Raw genomic sequence first — 22,384 nt, 5'->3', positions numbered from 1 at the left:
CACCTTCTTCCTCCAGACTTTAAAGGGAGGCGCCTCCCTACCACACATCAGTTGTAGAAGAGAACCTCCGGCCCCGGCTGGAACACATAAACACATACGTTAGTCACAGCGTAGCATAATATAATACCATAGGGCGGGATGCTTGCTGTCCTGAAAGACTTCTGGAAAACAAGTTACCGGTAAGTCTAACTTGGTCTTTCCCAAGGCGTCTTTCAGGACAGCACCTGAGAGGATAACAGAGACTTACCCCTTAGGGCGGGACAACAGCTTGCAGGACCTTTCTGCCAAACGCCTGATCGCTGGCAGAAGTGAGATCCAGTCTATAATGTTTCACAAATGTGTGAAAACTCGACCACGTCGCCGCCTTGCAGATCTGCTCAGGGGTGGCACCAGCTCTCTCTGCCCACGTAGACGCCAGAGCTCTGGTTGAGTGTGCACAAATTCCTGCTGGAGGAGATAACCCTGCCTGGGAATATGCCTCTGAGATAGCTAATTTCAGCCATCTAGCTAAAGTAACTTTAGAAGCCTGAAAACCCTTTTTTCTTCCTGAGAAGAGTACAAACAGTGAATCTGAACGCCTGAAGGACTCCGTCCTTTCTAAATAACTCAGCAGAGTCCTTCTGACGTCCAAAGTATGGAAAGAAGTCTCCTTATTTCCTTTGGGGTTAACACAAAACGTTGGCAGTACTATGTCCTGTATACGGTTCTGAACTGAAGCTACCTTCGGTAAGAATTTTGCATCTGTTCTAAGAATAACTCTGTCAGGAAAAATGGAAAGATATGGTTCTTTAATTGACAGAGCATTTAGCTCACTGATCCTGCGTGCAGAGACAATGGCAATCAGAAACATGGTTTTTAATGTGAGAAACCTAAGGGAAGCCTCCACAAGAGGCTCAAAAGGCCCTTTTGTTAGAGACTGTAGGACTACCGACAAATCCCATCTAGGAAAAACCTTAACAGGAGCTGGCCTAGATCTTTTAAGAGCTCTAAAGAACCTGATCACCAGCGGATCTGAGGCCACAGATTTTTCTAAGAACACCGTCAGGGCTGCTACCTGCACCTTCAGGGTACTAACTGCCAGTCCCTTGTCTGCACCATCTTGTAAAAACTCCAAGATGGAGACAAGGCTCCCTGGCACCTGGGCGGCTGACAAACACCAAGTTTTATAACGCTTCCAGACCTTAGAATAAATGGCCCTCGTAACCCTTTTCCTACTTGCTAAAAGGGTCGAGATCAAACGGTTGGAAAACCCCTTGCTCCTAAGGAGCTGCCTTTCAGAAACAAGGCCGTGAGAGCCAGGCTGGCCACTCCTGGATGGTTCACTGGGCCCTGCAACAACAGATCGTGTCTGAGGGGCAGACGCCAACAAGGCTTGATTGCCAGGCCTAGAACCGTCGAAAACCAAGCCCTTTTTGGCCAAAAGGGCGTGATTAGAATGACTGGTACCTTCTCCCTCTGAATTTTTCTTAAAATTAACGGGATTAACTGAAATGGGGGGAAAGCATAGCAAAGACGAAATTCCCATGGATAAGCTAGCGCATCTGTGCCCAGCGAGCCATCGCGACTGTCCAGGGAAAAGAACTGGGGAACCTGGGCGTTCACCCTTGAGGCGAACAGGTCTACTTCTGGTAAACCCCATTTTCCGGCAATCATTGTGAATACCTCCGGGTTTAGAGACCATTCTGCTTCCCGAATAGCGTTTCTGCTTAGGAAGTCCGCTACCCTGTTTAGATCCCCTTTTAGGTGGACTGCTGATAGGGATAACAAATGTTTTTCCGCCCACCGAAGAATCTCCATGGCCAGTACCTGAAGCGACCTGCTTCTTGTACCCCCCTGTCTGTTTAAATAAGCCACTGCCGTGGCATTGTCTGTTAGGACCTGGACGTGATGGGACTGAAGTTCCTGAACAAACAACTCCAGAGCTAAGGCAATCGCCTTGAGTTCCCTCCAGTTTGAGGACCTTATTGTCTCCTCTTTGGCCCAGGACCCCTGAGTGAAACGTGTTCCTAGATGGGCTCCCCACCCCCAGGAACTGGCGTCGGTTGTTAGTCTTTTCCCGACTGGAAAAGCCCAGACTAACCCTTCCGATAAGACCTCCTGTCTTTTCCACCACCATAGGGACCTTTTTACCTGGGTTGACATTCTCACCTCTGCCTCTAGGGATGCCACTGTGTGATCCCAAGATTTTAGAAGGAAAGCCTGCAGACACCTGAAATGCATTCTTGCCCACTGGACTGCTGGCATTGCTGAAGTCAGAACTCCCAAAGCTGACATAACCTGTCTTACTGTCAGATTTTGGCTGGTCTGTAATAAAGACACTGCACCGGAAATCCTGTCCTTTTTGTCTAAGGGAAGGAAGATTTTTTGCTCCACCGAATTTATTAGAAACCCTAAAAACCGAATCTCCTGAGATGGGTTTAGGGACGACTTTTGGAGGTTCAAAATCCAACCCAACGCCTCCAGATGGCTGCGAGCTTTGCCTAGATTGGTCTGCAATTCCTCGCTGGATGGGGGGAAAAACAGCAGATCGTCTAAATAAGGAATAACTGCGATTCCCTGAAGACGCAGTGGCGCTAAAGCTTCTGCCATTATTTTGGTAAAAATTCGGGGAGATGATGACAGGCCGAAGGGTAGGGCCCTGAACTGGAGATGATGAACCATACCCCCCAACCTCACCGCCAGCCTGAGAAACTTCTGAGACTGGGGAGAGATCGGAACATGTAGGTATGCGTCTTTTAAATCTACTGACGCCATAAAACATCCTGGCGTCAACAGGTTTCTGACCGAAAAAATTGAGTCCATTTTGAACTTCCTGTACCTTATGGATTCGTTTAAAGGTTTTAGGTTGAGAATCAACCGAAACTTCCCTGTCGGTTTCTTTACTAGGAAAACATGGGAATAAAACCCCTCCTGCTGTTCTTGCAGGGGCACCTGTACTACTACGCCCTGTTGCATCAGTTCCTCTAGAGAGGACTTCATGGCCAGGGCCCTTACTGGATCCCGCGGGGTGTTGGTAATCAGGAACCTTTTTGGGGGGTCGTTGACAAACTCGAGTGAGTAACCCTGCACGAGAGTGGTCAGGATAAACTGATTTGAAGTTATCCCTGACCACTGCGGAAGAAATTCTTGTAGTCTTCCGCCCACCCGCAGAGACGAGTCATTGCGATTTTTCGGCCTGTGTAGGAGGACGGAAGAGAATTCCGCCTCTACCCTTCGGCTTTGGGGCGGACCAACTTTTCCTTCTCCCTTGCAACTTGCTGTCCTGATCCTGAGTTTTTTGAGGTCGAAAAAGACGCTTTGGTACCTGCTTTTTCTTTTTGACCGGAAAGGATCTCTTTTTATCGGCTGTCCTGTCAAGAATATTATCGAGGTCAGAGCCGAAGAGCAAGTCTCCTGAAAAGGGTAACCCACACAGCTTATTCTTTGAAGCCGAGTCACCCGGCCAGGTTTTAAGCCATAAGGCTCTTCTTGCAGCATTAGTTAGAGCTGCTGACCTGGCCGATATCTTAATTGCCTCAGCTGAGGCATCTGCAACATAGGCCACTGCCGTAATCAGGGTAGGAAAAGAATCTAAGATTTCCTGTTTAGGGGAATCTGCAGCTATATGTGACTTTAACTGGTTAATCCAGTATTCTAAATTTCTGGCTACACACGTTGTGGCCATTGCTGGTTTTAAATTGCTCATAACTGATTGCCATGATCTCTTGAGCAAAAGATCCATGCGTTTGTCCATCGGATCTTTCAAAACTCCCATATCCTCAAAGGACAGATCTGTGGACCTTGAAACCTGGGAAAAGGCGGCATCCAGTCTGGGCACCTTGTTCCATACTGCTGCAGGGTCCTCCTCGAAAGGAAAACGCCTTTTGTGGGCTTTGGAGAAAAAGGGCTTTTTCTCTGGATCCTGCCATTCTTTCCTAATGGCCTCAGAGATGACCGGATGAACTGGGAATGTTCGGCCCTTAGGCTCATCCAACCCAGCATACATGCGGTCATGGAGTGATAATTCCTTTTTCTCCTCACTTAAACCAAGCGTAGCATGAATGGCTTTAAGGAGCCCATCGACCTCTTCAAGGGACAGTTTGAATTTAGAGGGGGCTACCTCAGAATCCTCCAACTCCTCTTCCGAATCTTTAACGGAAAGAGCAGTGGACTGCTTTTCCCTATCTGAAGGGTCTTCAGGCAGAGATTCTAACACCGGGATTGAGAGAGACCCCTGGGAAGACTCTGAAGTGGAAGGCTGACTAGCAGCCGGGTTTGCTAGTGAGTCACGAAAATTCTGGATCGTGGCGTACAGCTCCTTCTTTACAGAGGCCACCAGATCCTCACATACAGAGGCAGATTCCTCTTTAACTAAAGAAGTAATGCAGGGACTGCATAAGGTTTTCTTCCAATTTTCTCCCAGCTTGGCCCTGCAAGAAGGACATCTTTTCTTTGGGTCAGAGCTCTTAGCCTATGAAGAAAAAGACAAAAAAGGGAAAAAAAACAGGGAACCCTTAGTGAGACCCAGTCTCAGCTTTGATAGGGATCACCACACAGGTGCACTGAGAAGAAACCAGTCAGCTTCTAGTGCCCAGACAGGCCCCTTGCCACCAGGGGGGAAAAAAGAAAGGAGAGAGCGAGACCAAACGCCAGGAAATAGAAAAAGAAAGGCAGACTTTAACTGCTGCCTCTTACCTGGGCTTTGCTGGTGCCTGTGCCTGTCCCCACCGCTGCAGACGCTGAATCTTCCATAATCAGCTGTGCAGAGATCCACTTGTGGCTAAACGCCGCCTCCGGAGTCACGCCGTGCAGCTGCACCGGACCGGAAGCGGAAATAGGCACCAGCACCTGTCCTCCCTCCTCCCCCCTGCGTCCACGCCGGAAACGACGTTTCAGCTGACCCGATGACCCGCTCTGTCACTTCCGGCGCGACCTCCGAAAACAAACATGGCAGCGGCACACGCGCGCCGCCGCGCCTACGAACGTGCGGGCCACCGAGTCTTCGGCTCTCTCCGAGCACAAGAGGGGAAGAGGAGCCCGCTTGCTACCGCTGACGAGGCGTGGGTAGGTCGGGAGGACAGCGGGTCTCTAAAGGAGGAAAAAAAAGGGAAAGAAGCCTAGTCCCTCAGGAACACCTAAGAGAAACAGACTCCTTCCCAAAAGGTGTTCCCTCCGGGCCGGAGGAAACACAAAAACTGATGTGTGGTAGGGAGGCGCCTCCCTTTAAAGTCTGGAGGAAGAAGGTGTTTCCTAACGAGGAGGGTGGAGTCGCTATCTCTCAGGTGCTGTCCTGAAAGACGCCTTGGGAAAAATGAATTTCTTTGTCAACAGAACTAATGGAATTTGATGTATCGGTTCAAAAGGCTGCTTCTGTAAAGCTGACAGGACCAAATTCAAATCCCAGGGGTTCAGAGGCGCCCTAACTGGAGGATTAAGGCACGCGACCACTTGTATAAAGCTTCGGACCAAAGAATGCGAAGCAAGTGGACGTTGAAACAGAACCGATAAGGCCGAGACTTGGCCCTTGATGGTACTCAAGGCCAGTTTCATCTCTAACCCATTTTGCAGAAATTCAAGGATTCTGCTTATGACATACTTTCTGGGGTGCCAACCGCTGGATTCACACCAGGAGACATATGCTTTCCAGACTCTGTGATAAATCATTCTGGAAGCTGGCTTTCTTGCATTAATCAAGGTAGATATCTCACAGGGCCCGAAAGCCCACGATTCTTCAGAATGTGGGTTTCAATAGCCAAACCGTTAAATTTAGCGCTTGTAAGGTAGGATGGAATACCGGTCCCTGGGATAGCAGGTCTGGATGGGACGGCGGGATCCAAGGAGAGCCTCCTGCCATCTTCACTATTTCTGCATACCAAGCTCTTCTGGGCCACCAGACACCGACTTCTTCTCCTGCCTGATCCTGCATAGAAGTCTTGACAGTAGCAGAATAGGAGGAAATGCATAAATCGGAGAGAACTGATGCCATGGAGTTACCAACGCATCTGTCCTGCATGCAAGAGGATCTCTCACTCTTGCACAAAGTTGTCGACCTTGTTGTTGAACCTGGACGCAAAGAGATCTACATCCGGAACCACCCATCTCTGGCATATGGCCAAGAAGACGTCGGGGTGAAGAGACCATTCCCCTGGGACTAACTGCTGGCGGCTCAAGTAGTCCGCCTGCCAGTTCTCTACCCCCGGAATGAAGACTGTCAATATGCATGGCACATGTCTTTCTGCCCAGATTAAGATCTGGTTTACTTCTCCCTGAGCTGCACGACTCTTGGTGCCCCCTTGGTGATTGATATAAGCCACTGCTGTGGCATTATCGGACTGGATCCCGACAGGGCAACCCTGCAACCTGAGTGTCCAGGCTTTTAGGGCTAGATATGCCGCACGGATCTCCAGAATGTTGATGGGTAATGCCCTCTCGGTCTTGAACCATGTCCCTTGGACAGTCGACTGTTCCAGGCCTGCCCGCCCAACCCGAAAGACTGGCATCTGTTACCACTGTCCAGTTAACTGGTAAAAAGGATTTTCCTTTCCGCAGATTTTCAGGTATCAACCACCAGCTGAGGCTCCGAGGCGTTGTAGGGGACAGATGCACCGGAAAATCTAACGCCTGAACCTTCTTGTTCCAGGTCGATAGGATACTGTTTTGCAGTAGCCTTGAATGAAACTGAGCATTTCATTCTGCTTCCAATGAAGCCACCATCTTCCCCAACAACCTCATACAAAGATAAATAGAAGGACCCTTCTTTGCCCCGACTACCTGAATCAGTTCTCTTATAGCATTGATCTTTGCTTGGGGTAGGAATACCCTCTGCTGGGCTGTATCTATGAACGGCGGGTGGTGCGGTATGTTACCGCTCTCTGCCCAGGCCTGTCTCAGTCCCCTAATCCGTGGAGGGAGAATCCCAGAAGGAAAAAAACCCCTTACCTTCATCCTTCCTGTAGTATGGCTGGAGGAGCATAGAGCGTGGACACCAAGCAGACAGGCATGAAAGGTATGTGCTCTTGGCAGCCCCTGGTGGCGACTATAGGCATAGCATACCCTTAAAAGGAGACAACCTACTAGAATTAGAAAAATTCTTTAGGAGTCTCCCTTACCTTATCCAGCTGCAGGGTCTGAATAACAGACCCAATCTTTACCTCTCACGGTGGGCTCTGTTAGGAAAAAAAACCTTCAGAGACTGGGGCCCCCTTGAATAGGGGGATCCGCAGTTCTGGGTCCGTAAAGCACCCTGCCAGGAATATGGCTGAAAAAAACAAATACTGGGTCCCAGCTCTCTAAAAAGAGAAGCGTTACAGGTAAAACCTTGTTTCTTCGGACACGAGGCCCAGGTACCATCCAATTCGGCCTGGAAAATACACTTTGAATGGATCCGGTTGCATAGCTGGCCCCAGTAAGGATTTTCCAGCGGAGCTCAGCACAGCACATCTTACTTGTAACCAACACCTAAAACACTGGCGAAAAAACTGAGGTAATTCCAGTAGGGGGGAGGGGTTATATGGTGGATTAAACTACCTGTCTAGGGTGTGTCGGCGTCCAATCACCTAGTGATACCCTATAACCCATCAGTAATTACTGAGTCTCTGTGTCCCGTGACGTACGAGAAAGAAAGAAATTTTACTGCACACAAACATAATACCCATTGTTTGGTAAAAAATAAAAGATGAAGTTGTATCAAGTAAAAAAAAAAAATTGTATCCTTAAAGCAGAGTTCCACCCAAAAATGGAACTTCCGCTTTAAGTTCAGGTGACTCCCTGACTTGCCACATTTTGCATGCCATTTTTTTTTTGGGGGGGGGGGGGGGGGGGGGGAGCGGATACCCTCTTTTTAGAGGCATCCAGCTCTAACTTCCTCCCAGGGCTCCTCGGCACCGGAAGGAAGTTCACCTCTCCCCATTCCCTCCAATCTTCTGGGACACATCACAAAAGATTGCCCAGCCATTCACAGCACGCAGCTCAGCTCGTGCATGCGCAGTGCATGCCTGGCTGTGAAGCCACAGCCGGGCGCCCACGGTAAGAATGCTGGCGCTGTGGAGAGGAGCGGGGCTTCGTTCCCCCGCATTGCTGGACTGTGGGAGAGATGAGTGACCGATTATTAAAAGTCAGCTGCTACACTTTTTGTGGCTGCTGACTATTTTTTTTTGGGCGAAACTCCGCTTTAAGCATCCATAGGTAATGCTTCATTAAGTGATACTAAACACTGTTTACTTTGCATTGTCCTTTATCTTTCTGTATGTAGATGATGGCACTGTAATTATTTTAATTAACAAAAAAAACTAAGTACCTTTTTTCATTCATGTCTTTATAGACCTTGCTTTGTGCACTGGTGTGCAGTCATGTTGGGACAGGAAGGGGCCATCCCCAAACGGTTCCCACAAAGTTGGGAGCATGAAATTGTGCAAATTGTCTTGGTATGTCGACACCTTAAGGCGCTCCGTTCACTGGAACTAAGGGGCCAAGCCCAACCCCTGAAAAACAACCCCACACCATAATCCCCCTTCCACCAAATGATTTGGATCAGTGCACAGAGCAAGGTTCATAAAGACATGGATGAGCGAGTTTGGGGTGGAGGAACTTCACTGGCCTGCACAGAGTCCACCTTTGGGATGAATTAGAGCAGAGACTACGAGCCAGGCCTTCTCCTCCAACATCAATGCCTGACCTCACAAATGCTCTTCTGGAAGAATGGTCAAACATTCCCATATTAAACAAAAATGTGTAGCGCTAAAATGCATAATAAACGTGTACAATAATGGATATAAATCCAAAACAACAATAGTGTACAAAATGGAGTCCAGTGTAAAACTGATTGATGAAAAATCTGACTGGAAAACTTAAATGCAGATGAAAAATCGGCAATAATGTCCCAGAGATCGTGATTACAAAGGGATATGTTGCTTGTGACACAGAGAACACCGGTACTCAATGAGGTACTCCTACCGACAACGTTGGACGCACATACCATATGGCAGCGAGTAAGATACGCATGTGTTTCTCCCGTTGGATGTGACAACGAAGTCAAGAGGATACACCATAGGACTGTGTGCTTCACGGCCGGTGATGGTCTTTAAGCTCATCCGGGACCTCGAAATCCAACTCGTCAGTAATCACCTTCTTGATGTCAGGTGGCCATTGTACCCAATCTGTCCGCCGGACTCGCATTTCGGCGAACAGTACGGCCGTGTGTGTGCCTGTCCGCCGTACTTTGGAAATGAACTGACTTTTCCCACTTGGAGAAAAGTCCGCTCATTTTGAGCGCGTCTCCTGGTATGTACTTAAAGGGGAATACCTACGCCGAAAAATCGGCGTGGGGGTCCCCCCCTAGGTCCATATCAGACCCTTATCCGAGCACGCTACCCGGCCGGCCAGGAAAGGGGGTGGGGACAAGCGAGCGCCCCCCCCCCCCCTCCTGAGCCGTACCAGGCCACGTGCCCTCAACATGGGGGGGTGCCTTGGGGAAGGGGGGGGCCACGCGGCCCCCCACCCCAAAGCACCTTGTCCCCATTTTGATGAGGACAAGGGCCTCTTCCCGACAACCCTGGTCGTTGGTTGTCGGGGTCTGCGGGCGGGAGGCTTATCGGAATCCGTGAGCCCCCTTTAATAAGGGGGCCCCCGGATCCCGGCCCCCCCACCCTATGTGAATGAGTATGGGGTACAATGTACCCCTACCCATTCACCTGTGAAAAAAAAAGTAAAAAAAAAAAACACAACACACAAGGGTTAAAATAGTTTATTGCACAGCTCTGGGGGTCTTCTTCTGTCTTCGGGGGTCTTATCCCCCTCTTCGGTTCTTCTTGCCGGGCCACCGCGCCTTCTTCTAGCTCTTTTACAAGCAGTGGCCGGGTCTTCTGTCGCCGTCTTCTGTCCTCCTCTTCTTGAGATGTTGCCTCGTCGCTGTCTCCGGTCACAATGACAGGCACGTGGCGTGCAGCGACTTATATAGGGACATCATCGGATGATGTCCCCGCCCATTATGTCACAGTCCCAGAGGACGGCGACAGAAGACCGGGCCACCGTTTGTAAAAGAGCTAGAAGGCGGCCCGGTGGCCCTGCAAGAAGAACCGAAGAGGGGGACAAGAACCCCGAAGTCGGAAGAAGAGGGCGGCTGCGAAGAAGAAAGCCGGGCTCCTCCGCTAGTGAAAGAGCTAGCTAAAGAGCAGAAGATAGCGGAGGAGTCCAGCGAGAAGACCCCCGAAGACAGAAGAAGACCCCTGGAGCTGTGCAATAAACTATTTTAACCCTTGTGTGTGTTTTTTTTTTTACTTTTTAACCAGGTGAATGGGTAGGTGTACATCATACCCCATACTCATTCACATAGGGTGGGGGGCAGGTATCTGGGGGCCCCCTTATTAAAGAGGGCTCACGGATTCCGATAAGCCCCCAGCCCACAGACCCCGACAACCAACGGCCAGGGTTGTCGGGAAGAGGCCCTTGTCCTCATCAACATGGGGACAAGGTGCTTTGGGGTGGGGGGGCGTGCGCCCCCCCTTCCCCAAGGCACCCCCCCACGTTGGGGGGCACGCGGCCTGGTACGGCTCAGGAGGGGGTGCTCGCTCGTCCCCACCCCCTTAAGGGTCTGATATGGACCTGGGGGGGACCCCACTTCGAACTTTCAGCATAGGGATTACACTTTAAGTCGCCTCCTTCGCTGGCCCCGGCTACCTGGAGACGCACTCAAAAGGAGCGGACTTTCCTCCGCGTGTGTGGGCGAGTCTGTTCATTTCAAAAGTACGGCGGATAGTCCGGCAGACTTAGTACGCCATATTAGTCCGCCGCAAAAGTACCGTGTATGGGCAGGTAGCTCGTTCGGAAAGTCCGGCAGACAGTCCGCCGGATAGTCTGTTACGTGTGTACGCGGCCTTAGACAAACTGAATGTGAGGATCTACCTTCAACACATCCCTGAACCAGTTGCTTCTCTATATTTTTTACTATAATAAATTTCCCCAAAAAATATATAAAAAACAAAAAAAACTATTTTTTTTCTCAGTTTAGGCCGATATGTATTCTACAAAAAAAAAAAAAAAAAAAAAACGCAATAAGCGTATATTGATTGGTTTGCACAAAAATTATAGCATCTACAGAATAGAGGATAGATTTATGGCATTTTTATTATTGTTTTTTTTTTTAATTAGTAATGGCAGCGATCTGTGATTTTTTATTGTGACTGGGACATTATGACGGACACATCAGAAACTTTTGACACTATTTTGGGACCAGTCATTTATACAGCAATCAGTGCTATAAAAATGCACCGATTGCTGTGTAAATGACACTGGCGGGGAAGGGGTTAAACACTAGGGGGCGATCAAGGGGTTAAGTGTGTCCTAAGGGTGATTCTAACTGATGACAGGGAGCAGTAGATCCGTCATGTTGCTAGGCAGAACAGGGAAATGCCATTTTTACATAGGCATCTCCCCGCTCTGCGACACCATCACGGGACGCAGGCAGAGTCCACGGGCACAGTCACGTAGTACGTTCGCACCCCTACAATGCCGCATCTTAAAGGGGACAGACAGGTATGCTTATTTGCGCAACTGTGCCATCATACATCATCGTGCGCTGGTCGGCAAGAGGTTAAAGAAAAAAAACTCTCCCACTCTGATGGTTCTTTTCATTTAGTCCATTATGAAAATTAATTATCAAACTATAGCCACTGTAATCCAGCCCAAATTGCATATCACTTATGGTTTAAAGAAACTTGTTTCCAGGGGTTAGGCAGCACCATCGTAAGTATTGTTTGAGTCCACAGTGGAGTGCATTTCCGCCCTTACATTGAGCACTTCCTGTACTGTTAACCAAGCCTCCTTCTCAATCCAATGGTTCTATGGCAACCCTGCTTCCCTATTCATAGCTGACTTGTTTTATTTCATAGTATTTATTTGTGCTGATTATCTAGCATTTGCCTGTGTGAGTCCTATCAGCTTCAGCTGATAAGTCTGCAGTAATGCTGTCCCATGCCCTGCTTTACACTGCATGTGATGTCACATGGTCACATGGTGTGTAGGAGGAAGCTATGAGTGATTATGAAGTCTCCTGGGATTTCAGTGGTGTGCCATAGGAAATCCTGATAACAGATAGATAAGCACATAGAGAGTGTCGTAAATCAGGGGAGATCTGGGCATGCTCACTGACATCATTCTAAAGAACAAAAAGAATTACAGCAATACTAAGCAAGCAAGGAGATATCTATAAGCAGCGTTCATTAGGGTTTTTTATGCTGATTTACATGGGACAAAAGTGTGGGGGAGAGTTTACAAGCACTTTAAAGCTGAAAAGTGGAATGTAATGAGCTTCATTTTATAGCAAAAATAAAAATAAATGATTTTTACTTGTAAACAAATGTCAGAGAAAGGCCTGGTCTTAAAGTGGTTAAAATAAATCACATTTTGTTGCTCTGCAGCCTGAAATCAAGACAGACACAGTTTTTGTTTTATCCAGCTGTATTTATTTAGTGCAACTCATGATATCCAAGCGAAAGCTATAACACAAAGATGTCTTCTAGATAGTAAGCTCTAACAAGCAGGGCCCTCTGATCCCTCCTGTATTGTAAACGTACTGCCTGCCCCATGTTAAATGTAAAGCGTGGAGCAAACTGGTGGTGCTATATAAATCCTGTAATATAATAATAACAAAAAATAGAAATCACTGAGTTGGAAAAAAGATCACTCCCTTGTGTCAGTATCTTATTGAACCACCTTCTGCTTTAATTGCAGCCTTTAGTCTGTTGGAATATCTCGACTAACTTTGGGCAAATATTTCAAAGTCTAGATGTGCACTCTTTGCAGATCTGCTCATGTTCAGTTAAATTTTATGGTGACCATTTGTAGACTGCAAAAAATAAAAAATAAAAAAAAAAGAGTGGGGTGCCCCAAAGGGGCGTTTTTCACCTTTTTTGCTGTGTGCCTTTATTGGTCAATAAAGATCACGATTCTTACGGGTAACATCTTTTACATTATACAAAAAAATTGGGCTACCTTTACTGTTTCGTTTTTTTAATTCATTAAAGTGTATTTTAAAAAAAAAATAATAATAATGCGTTTGAAAGACCGCTGCGCAAATACAGTGTGAAATAAAATATTGCAACAACCACCATTTCATTCTCTAGGGTCTCTCCTAAAATATATACACTACCGTTCAAAAGTTTGGGGTCACATTGAAATGTCCTTATTTTTGAAGGAAAAGCACTGTACTTTTCAATGAAGCTAACTTTAAACTAGTCCTAACTTTAAACAAATATACTCTATACATTGCTAATGTGGTAAATGACTATTCTAACTGCAAATGTCTAGTTTTTGGTGCAATATCTACATAGGTGTATAGAGGCCCATTTCCAGCAACTATCACTCCAGTGTTCTAATGGTACAATGCGTTTGCTCATTGGCTCAGAAGGCTAATTGATGATTAGCAAACCCTTGTGCAATCATGTTCACACATCTAAAAACAGTCTAGCTCCTTCCAGAAGCTACAAAACTGACCTTCCTGTGAGCAGATTGAGTTTCTGGAGCATCACATTTGTGGGGTCAATTAAACGCTCAAAATGACCAGAAAAAGAGAACTTTCATCTGAAACTCGACAGTCTATTCTTGTTCTTAGAAATGAAGGCTATTCCATGCGAGAAATTGCAAAGAAATTGAAGATTTCCTACAACGGTGTGTACTACTCCCTTCAGAGGACAGCACAAACAGGCTCTAACCAGAGTAGAAAAAGAAGTGGGAGGCCACGTTGCACAACTAAGCAAGAAGATAAGCACATTAGAGTCTCTAGTTTGAGAAACAGACGCCTCACAGGTCCCCAACTGGCATCTTCATTAAATAAATGAATAAGGAAGGCTATCACTCCATTTTGCAAGGCCATGCCATACCCAGTGGACAGCGCTTGATTGGAGCCAATTTCATCCTACAACAGGACAATGACCCTAAACACACCTCCAAATTGTGCAAGAACTATTTACAGCAGAAGCAGGCAGCTGGTATTCTATCGGTAATGGAGTGGCCAGCACAGTCACCAGATCTGAACCCCATTGAGCTGTTGTGGGAGCAGCTTGACCGTATGGTACGCCAGAAGTGCCCATCCAACCAATCCAACTTGTGGGAGCTGCTTCTAGAAGCGTGGGGTGCAATTTCTCCAGCTTACCTCAATAAATTAACAGCTAGAATGCCAAAGGTGTGCAATGCTGTAATTGCTGCAAAAGGAGGATTCTTTGACGAAAGCAAAGTTTGATGTAAAAACAATGTTATTTCAAATACAAATCATTATTTCTAACCTTGTCAATGTCTTGACTATTTTCTATTCATTTCACAACGTATGGTGGTGAATAAGTGTGACTTTTCATGGAAAACACAAAATTGTTTGGGTGACCCCCAAACTTTTGAACGGTAGTGTGTATATATATATATATATATATATATATATATATATATATATATATATATATATATATATACATACATACATATACACACACACATATACACATATACAAACACTAGCAAAACACACTCATTTTAAAGAGGAAGTAAACCCTGATGAGTTTACTTCCTCTTTCATTCCCTGTAAACGCAAAGCATAGTAGTCCATTATGTGTCACTTACCTGACACAGGAGCCAGCGAAGTCCCCGTTTGTCCCCTGTAGTTCCGAGCGTCCATCTTCTTGGTGGGTCTCAGTGGGTCTCGCTGCTCCGGCGGTGTGATTCGCCGGAGCAGCGATGACGTCACTCCCGTGCATGCGCACGGGAGCCGAGACTCGCGGCATTGCCGTCATCGACGATGCCCCGCTCAGTGCACCTGCGCGCCGCTGTCTACGGCGCATGCGCCGTAGATAGCGATGCCCGTCTTCAGGCAAATATCTCCTAAACCGTATAGGTTTGGGAGATATTTCTTGGACCTACAGGTAAGCCTTAATCTAGGCTTACCTGTAGGTCAAAGTGGTTTGTAAGGGTTTACAACCACTTTCACTTGTAAGCAGCAAGTGTCAGAAAAAGCTTTAGTCTTTAGGCTGGGTTCACACTGCTGCGATGCAGGAACGCTGCGAATCTACTGCGGGTTCCCGCATCGCATGCCTCCCGGTGGCAGTTCACACTGCCCTATGCGAACTGCTGGGAGTGTCAGTGAAAAGTTAAATGACACTTCCAAATCAGTTCGCACATCGCAGTGCGATCTGCAAACTCGGACAGGAATCGGATCACATGGTGTGAACACCCATGCGATCCAATTCTGCTGCGGACCAAAAAAAGGGTCCTGTACAAGTTTGGGCTGGATGCGATGCGAATTCAGCCATACTATCTGTATGACTGAAATCGCATCGCACAGATATTGCATGTGATTTGCACTGCAGTGCGAATCACATCTGATCTCGTACACCGTGGCAGTGTGAACCCAGTCTTAAAGAGGAGTTCCACTGGTTAAGTTTATTAGAAGTCAGCAGCTACAAAAAGTATAGTTGCTGACTTAATAAACACACACTCACCTGTCCCATGGTTCAGCAATGTGGCTCCAGGTGCCTCGCTCCTCTCCCCCACCGGTGCGCGGCACCGGCATTGTAAGTATTGGCACCCGGCTTTGGCAGCTTGTGACTTCACAGCCGGGCGCGCACTCATGAGTCGCGCTGTGCTCTGTCAGTGGCCAGGCAAACTACTGGGACCTGTGATGTGTCCCTGAAGATTGCAGGGAGGGTGGGGTTGCCTAGGGGGAAAGGAGGAGTCATATAGGCGGCCAGAAGATGGGATGAACTAGGACAGGAAGTCCCTCTCAAAACCAGGTACCCACTCCCCTGCCAAAAAAGACATGCCAATTGTGGCATGTCAGGGGGCGAGGAGTAGTTAAATCGGAAGTTACACTTTTGGGTGGAACTCCACTTTAAGTGGTTAAACTGATCACATTCACAGAGCAAAGTTCATCCCTTTGTTTATAGTTATCAGCAGATAAACTTGGCAGGCTGCTTGGATTTTTTGTCAGCTGTCAGAAGTGAGCAGAGAACTTTCTGCACTTGTTACATAGAATCGGGAAATGCTGTTTTAAGATCGGGAGCTCTACTTCAGACCTCTCTGATCAGTTTCCTCCTGGCTCTTTTATCCAGTTTGGACCAATGTCCTGATCCAGGGAGGTCTGTGTTGTACCAAATACCTTCCACATCTTAATAATACACTTCACTGTGCTTCTAAGCATTGTTCAAGCCTTTGAAATTGTTTTGTAGCCATCTCCTGACTTGTGCCTGTCCACATCTTTATCCCCGAGACAGGGTCTTGGCAACCATTATTGATTGTTTGCATCAGTTGCATTACCAGTGACTGAAATGCTCCAAGAAAGCTCTTTTCATGCTGAGCTAATCAAAATTACCACAGCTGATCACAGTTGAAAGTCAAATGGCTGTGTGTGCCATTGAGGTGATTAGCCAAATCTGATTGAGTTTACAAGTCTTTTTGGGGGGGGGGGGGGGTGTATGATCCTTTTCCAACTCAGCGATTCTGTTTTTGGATTATTTTTCTGACATGTGGGTGTTATATATTTCACTTGGATGATATAAGTTGTACTGAGTAAATACAGCTGTGCAAAGCAACAAAATCTGATTATTTTAGAAAGGTTGGTTCATTTTTATACCCACTATAGCCATGAGCATAAAAAGGGAAACAAACTCCCGGCTGCTTGTTTAAGAGCATTTTTAGCAAGTACAGAAATGATCTGTTGATCATGCCAGAAATGCAGTGTCCTTGTCACTTCTTGTTTATAGTCCTGAAAAGAAAGCACAAACATCTATCTTTCTTGTGTAAACTACTAGTCTTATCAGTCCACCCTGTAATGGGAGATGAACAAAGGCAGGGCATTTTAAATTAAATTATGGGCTTGATAGAAAGGTGCACCAATATTGCACAACATAAATTGCAAAAGCCACCATTTTATTGTACCGCACCTCTGCTTTCAAAAAATGTATAACATTTGGGGGTTTTAAGTAATCTTCAGGCCTAAAATGTACATTTTAAAGTGGACCTTCCATCTTTCAGGCCATTAAAAAAAAAAAATTTCAATACAGGAGGGAGGATAAAAAATAAATACATAAAATGGCTTCAACAGTAAAAGGGTTAAAGAAGGAATCCTATTGGTTGATGCAAGTGTGAGCTCCTCTTTGAGGGCCAGTTTACACCAGAACACATTTAGAGAAACCCGTTAGCAAGACCTCATTTGGAATATGCAGTTAAGTTTTGGGCACCAGTTCTCAAAAAGGATATTGAGGAACTGGAAAAAGTGCAGAGAAGGGCAACCAAACTGATAAGAGGCATGGAGGAGCTCAGCTATGAGGAAATATTAGCTGAACTGTATTCCCTCTTGAGAAGAGGAAATTAAGGGGGATATGATCAACATGTACAAATACATAAGGGGTCCATGTAGTGAACTTGGTGTCGAGTTATTCACTTTAAGGTCATCACAGAGGACAAGGGAACACCCTTTACGTCTAGAGGAGAAAAAAAAGATTTAATCTCCAAATAGGGAAAGGTTTCTTGACAGTATGAGCTGTGGAATCACAGTAAAATGTGGAATCGACTCCCTCAAGAGCTGGTTCTGATCAGCTCAGTCGATTGCTTTAAAACCACCTCTGGACCACCCACTGTAGATATACATAGATACTTTGACATTAAATACCGTTGTTATGGCAGCAGATAGCCTGTGTTTTTATTCACGACCAGTGGTCCTCTTTCACATAAAAGAGTCTCAGCGGATTCGCCACGAGATTGCTTTTATGTGCAGCAGCAGGAGTGCCATCCCGGCCGTCTCCGCCGCTTACCGGAGCCGCTGGAAGAGGCAGAAACTATTCAATTGATGGGATGGATGGGCAGGAAGTTGAGTGAGGGCATGAAGGCCCCCCACGGGACTATATGCCCTTGGAGGACTGGAGTGACATCAAACGCCACTTACGCACCTCTGGCCTTACAGGGATAATTTATTTATTTTTTATTGAAAAGTGTAAATGTGAGATCTAAGGTCTTTTGACCCTAGATATCACATTAAAGAGGCCCTGATATGCTTTTTTTTTTTTTTTTTTACAAGGGATGTTAACATTCTTTGTAATAGGAAAAAAAGTGATCCAAAATGTAAAAAAAAATTTTTTTTTAAAGCGTCCCTTCCCTCCGAGCTCACACTCAGAAGCAAGCGCATACCACAAGTCTCGCCCACATATGTAAATGGTGTTCAGACCACACATGTGAGATATCGCCACGATCAGAGTGATTCTAGCCCAAGACCTCCTCTAACTCAAAACTGGTAACCTGTAGATATTTTTAAACGTCGCCTATGAAGATTTCTAGGTTCAAATGTTTGTCGCCATTCCACGAGCAGGTGCAATTTTGAAGCATGAAATGTTGGGTTTCAATTTACTCGGCGTTGGTCCAGGACCCTTTTTACCAGCACCTGAATTACATCGCATGGGTGTTCACAAATCAAAAGACAAAAAAAGCAGAGCTCTATGGGTAGGCTAGAGAGAATATTATATATATCATGGACTGGATTCAAACTTAAGTTTATTGCAATGTAGACAGTTACCCAGCAAATTACAAAGGCTGTAGGTGCTGGTACAAAACTGCAGCAAATAAAAAGCATATAGCTATGTAACTGTATTATATTAAAATTAAAACGGTACCACCGTGATGTCTGGATGAGAAGGGGTTAAATGCTTTCAGGAGGCTCGCCGGTCACACCTGGAGAGAGATCAATCTAAAATTTGAGGGGAATATTATTTTCTTGATGGAAGAAAGTGGGGTGATGGACTGCCTCTTGCTTCTGACGTGAGGTCAGGTACTGTCAGAATCCAGAGGAATACCATGTGAGCAGGGAGACACAGGCTGGTTGCGATGGTGGCTGGAACGGACCTCTGTAATCCCACAGCGTTGTGCCAAGCTGTTTAGGATGTAGTATGTCTGCCACCGCTGGAGGATGGAGCTAAGAAATCTAAGCGAGTGAGATGACATCAGCGCCGTTTCCCGCAAGCAGGAACCCTGGGTGTAGTGGTGGATCACAAGCAAAAAAGGTTGCCATAGCCTACATGTTTTGCAGCATGAACGCGATTTATCAAAGATTAACATCCTTCAGCAGAGAGCGGTCCTTGGGCCGTATGACTTCTAATGTTTTTTTGTAGGCATGTTCTTCATTGGCTCCATGCAATGAAGAACCTGCCTACAAAAAAAAGTTAGAAGTCATAAGGGCCAAGGACTGCTCTCTGCTGAAGGATGTTAATGGCAAATAAATCTTTGATAAAGCACATGCGTCCGAAACATGTAAGCCAGTGGTCATTAACTCTGTCCTCAGGGCTCACTCACAGGCCAGGTTTGAAAGATAACTGAAATACATCCCAGGTGATATCATTTGCTGGTCAGTGATTGCAGTATTCTAGTCTGCATCTCCCCAAGGTAATACATAAAACCTGGCCTGTTAGTGGGCCCTGAGGACAGAGTTGATGACCACTAATATAAGCTACAGCAACCTTTTTTGCTTGTGGTCCACCACTACACCCAGGGTTACTGCTTCCGGAATAGCGATGACGTCATCTCGTGTGCTCGGCTCCATCCTCCAGCGGTGGCAGACACACTACATCCTAAACAGCTTGGCACAACGCTGTGGGATTACAGAGGTCCGTTCCAGCCACCATCGCAACCAGCCTGTGTCTCCCTGTTCACACGGTATTCCTCTGGATTCTGACAGTACCTGACCTCACGTCAGAAGCAAGAGGCAGTCCATCACCCCACTTTCTTCCATCAAGACAAGACTGTTCCCCACACGCTTTGGAATGATCTCTCTTCACGTGTGACCGGCGAGCCTCCTGAAAGCATTTAACCCCTTCTCTTCCAGACATCACGGTGGTATAGTTTAAATTTTAAGACAATACAGTTACATAGCTAAATGCTTATTATCTGCTGCAGTTTTGTACCAGCGCCAACAGCCTTTGTAATTTGCTGGGTAACTGTCTACATTGCAATAAACTAAGTTTGAATCCAGCCCATAGAGATATATAGAAAAAATCATTTGGGCTCCTACCTGTAACTGTCTACAGTGCAATAAACTAAGTTTGAATCTAGTCCATGGAGAGATTTTATATATAGAAAGATATTTCCATGGACTAGATTCAAACTTAGTTTATGATTTTTTATATATATATATATATATATATATATATATATATATGTCTTTTTCAGCAGGAACTTGGGGGAACGCAGTTCCGGCACCTCCAGAACGGAATGGCAAGGGGTACTGGGGTGTGCTGGATAGTCTATTGATGCTGGCTGTTGAGGGATCTATTTTTGGGAAGGAAGGAGGTCTACTGTTGCTGGGGAGGACTTCTGTTGCTCGTGGGGGATCTACTGTTGCTGGGTGTGGGTCTTATGTTGCAGGGGGGTCAGTCATTGCTGGGAGGAATCTACTGTTGAGGGACGGATCTTTGTAGCTGGCTGCTAGAGGGTCTATTGATGCTGGCTGATGGGGAATCTATTGTTGCTGGATGGAATCTTTTTATGCAAGGGGGGGGGGGTCTATTGTTTCTGATGGGAGGGGGCTGCTGTTGCTGGGAGTGGGTCAATCGTTGGTGGGTGAGATCTACTGTTGAGGGAGGGGTCTAATGTTGCTGGCTGCTTAAGGGTCAAGTGATGCTGGCTGTTGGGTATGCATTGTTGCTGGAGGGGATCTATTGTTGTTAGATCTATTTTATTGCCTTTGTTATCATTAACAAACTCCATATTAAATACTTGGTTCTGTATTCTCTTAAGGGGGCAGTACTGAGAGGTGTGTAAGGGTTGGACCCAAGGAGCGGTGCTCGGAGGTGGGTAGGGGGTGGAGCCAAGGGGTGACTCAGAAGGTGGGGGCTCCTGTACCTTCAGAGAAAAAAAAAAGCTTTTTTTTGCCTTTTGATTTCTGCTCCCCATTTCTCCAGTGGTTGGCAGCTGCACTTGGTATCAGTTTTATGCACATATGACTGACAGTTTCTAGTGCTTGGGGGAACTTGTTTGACAACCTACAATACAATGTGACCATGTGCATGAAGCCTTCCAGCAAGCAGCAGTTGTGGTGTAACAGTGCAGACAAACAGGCAGCCAATAAAGAAGAAGGGATGGTAACCTGCACAGCAGTCTGAGCTCTGCAGCTGTATCCACAGGGCAGCCCAGCTCCACAGCCAGCTCAGCATCTTCCACCTCCTGCGAGCTCTCCTCTGCCAGGCTCAGGTCACACTCAGTCAGGCTACCCTTCCACAGCGCGCCCAACGAGCCCACGTGAATCTTCCGTGTGGTCACATGTGTCACTTCATACACCGGGACGTTCTCCACTACCTCCTCCGCCATAGTGCGCACACAGTCCGCCCCGTTGCATGCCGGAGATTGTAGTCACTGACGCCTCATTTCCCACAATCCACTTCACTGCCTACGTCTTATGCACCCGTTCTGCGATCTCGATGTATCTTTACTGTGGACGAGTGCCGGGTGTAGCAAGATGGCGACGACTAAACGTCGCTTCCGTTACAAATTCTGACGGATCCCCTAATCTGACGAAACAGACAACTTCACACGTCGCTTCCAGTCGAAAATAACCGACGAGTTGCAGCTAGTGCGCATGCTTAATGGGGTTTTTGGCCAAACACCACACAATGTAGTACCGCTATGGGCTGACCAATACTTCCGTTATTAGCGCTTTTGTTACTATTAATAGTGATGATGTTTGTATGGCATGCCCAGACGAATTTTGAGCTTTCAGTGCTATCGCACTTTGAATGACAATTTCACGTTCATGCTACACTGTACCCAAACTAAGTTTTTATCATGTTGTTCCCACAAATAGAGCTTTCTTTTGGTGGTATTTGATCGCCTCTGGGATTTTTATTTTCTGATAAACAAAAAACATTTTTGTTTCGGTTAAAAAAACTTTGTAAATAAGTACGTTTTGTCCTTTACGGATGGGCACTGACGGGGCTGCAGTGACGGGCACTGATAAGGCGGTACTGATGGGCACCGATGATGTGGCACCAATGAAGTGGCATTGATAGGTGCTACTGATATGCGACACAGATAGACACTGATAGGTGGCACGGATAGGTGGCACGGATGGGCACTGATAGGCGGCATTGTAGTGTACAGTATTGTAGGGATGGATGCAAATCAGTGCCAAACAATAATGCATGGCAATCAATGATGCCCATTGTGGGCACTGATTGGCATCCATTGTGAGCACTGACTGGCATCCCTGGTGGTCTAGGGGGGCATACCTAGTGCTGGGCGTCCCTGGTGGTCCAGTATGGGCATCCTCAGGGGGGCTGCGCTGATAACCGATCAGCACAGACCCCCCCCCCCCCGGTCAGAAGAGCAGCCGATCGGCTCTCCTGAGGAAAAGCCAATCCCCAGCTCTTCCTATTTACACTGTGATTGG

At 46.7% G+C, this 22,384-nt stretch overlaps 1 protein-coding gene across 1 annotated transcript in view; it reads right to left on the bottom strand.

Moving 5' to 3' along the window:
• Nucleotides 1-21,351, bottom strand: part of SNAPC3 (small nuclear RNA activating complex polypeptide 3) — a 120,499-nt gene extending 99,148 nt beyond the window's left edge. The window contains exon 1 of the mRNA XM_077475123.1: nt 21,086-21,351. Within this exon, the coding sequence (XP_077331249.1) occupies nt 21,086-21,306 (221 nt within the window). The 5' untranslated portion in view covers nt 21,307-21,351. The remainder of the gene's footprint in view (nt 1-21,085) is intronic.
• Nucleotides 21,352-22,384: the final 1,033 nt, after the last annotated feature.

Source organism: Lithobates pipiens, unplaced genomic scaffold, assembly GCF_037356315.1.
Source record: "Lithobates pipiens isolate NorthernLeopardFrog02 unplaced genomic scaffold, aLitPip1_a1.2 Scaffold_13, whole genome shotgun sequence".
NCBI classification, from domain to species: Eukaryota; Metazoa; Chordata; class Amphibia; order Anura; family Ranidae; genus Lithobates; species Lithobates pipiens.
The sequence above is the reverse complement of the archived record's forward strand: the minus strand, read 5'-3'. Positions and strand labels throughout refer to the sequence as shown.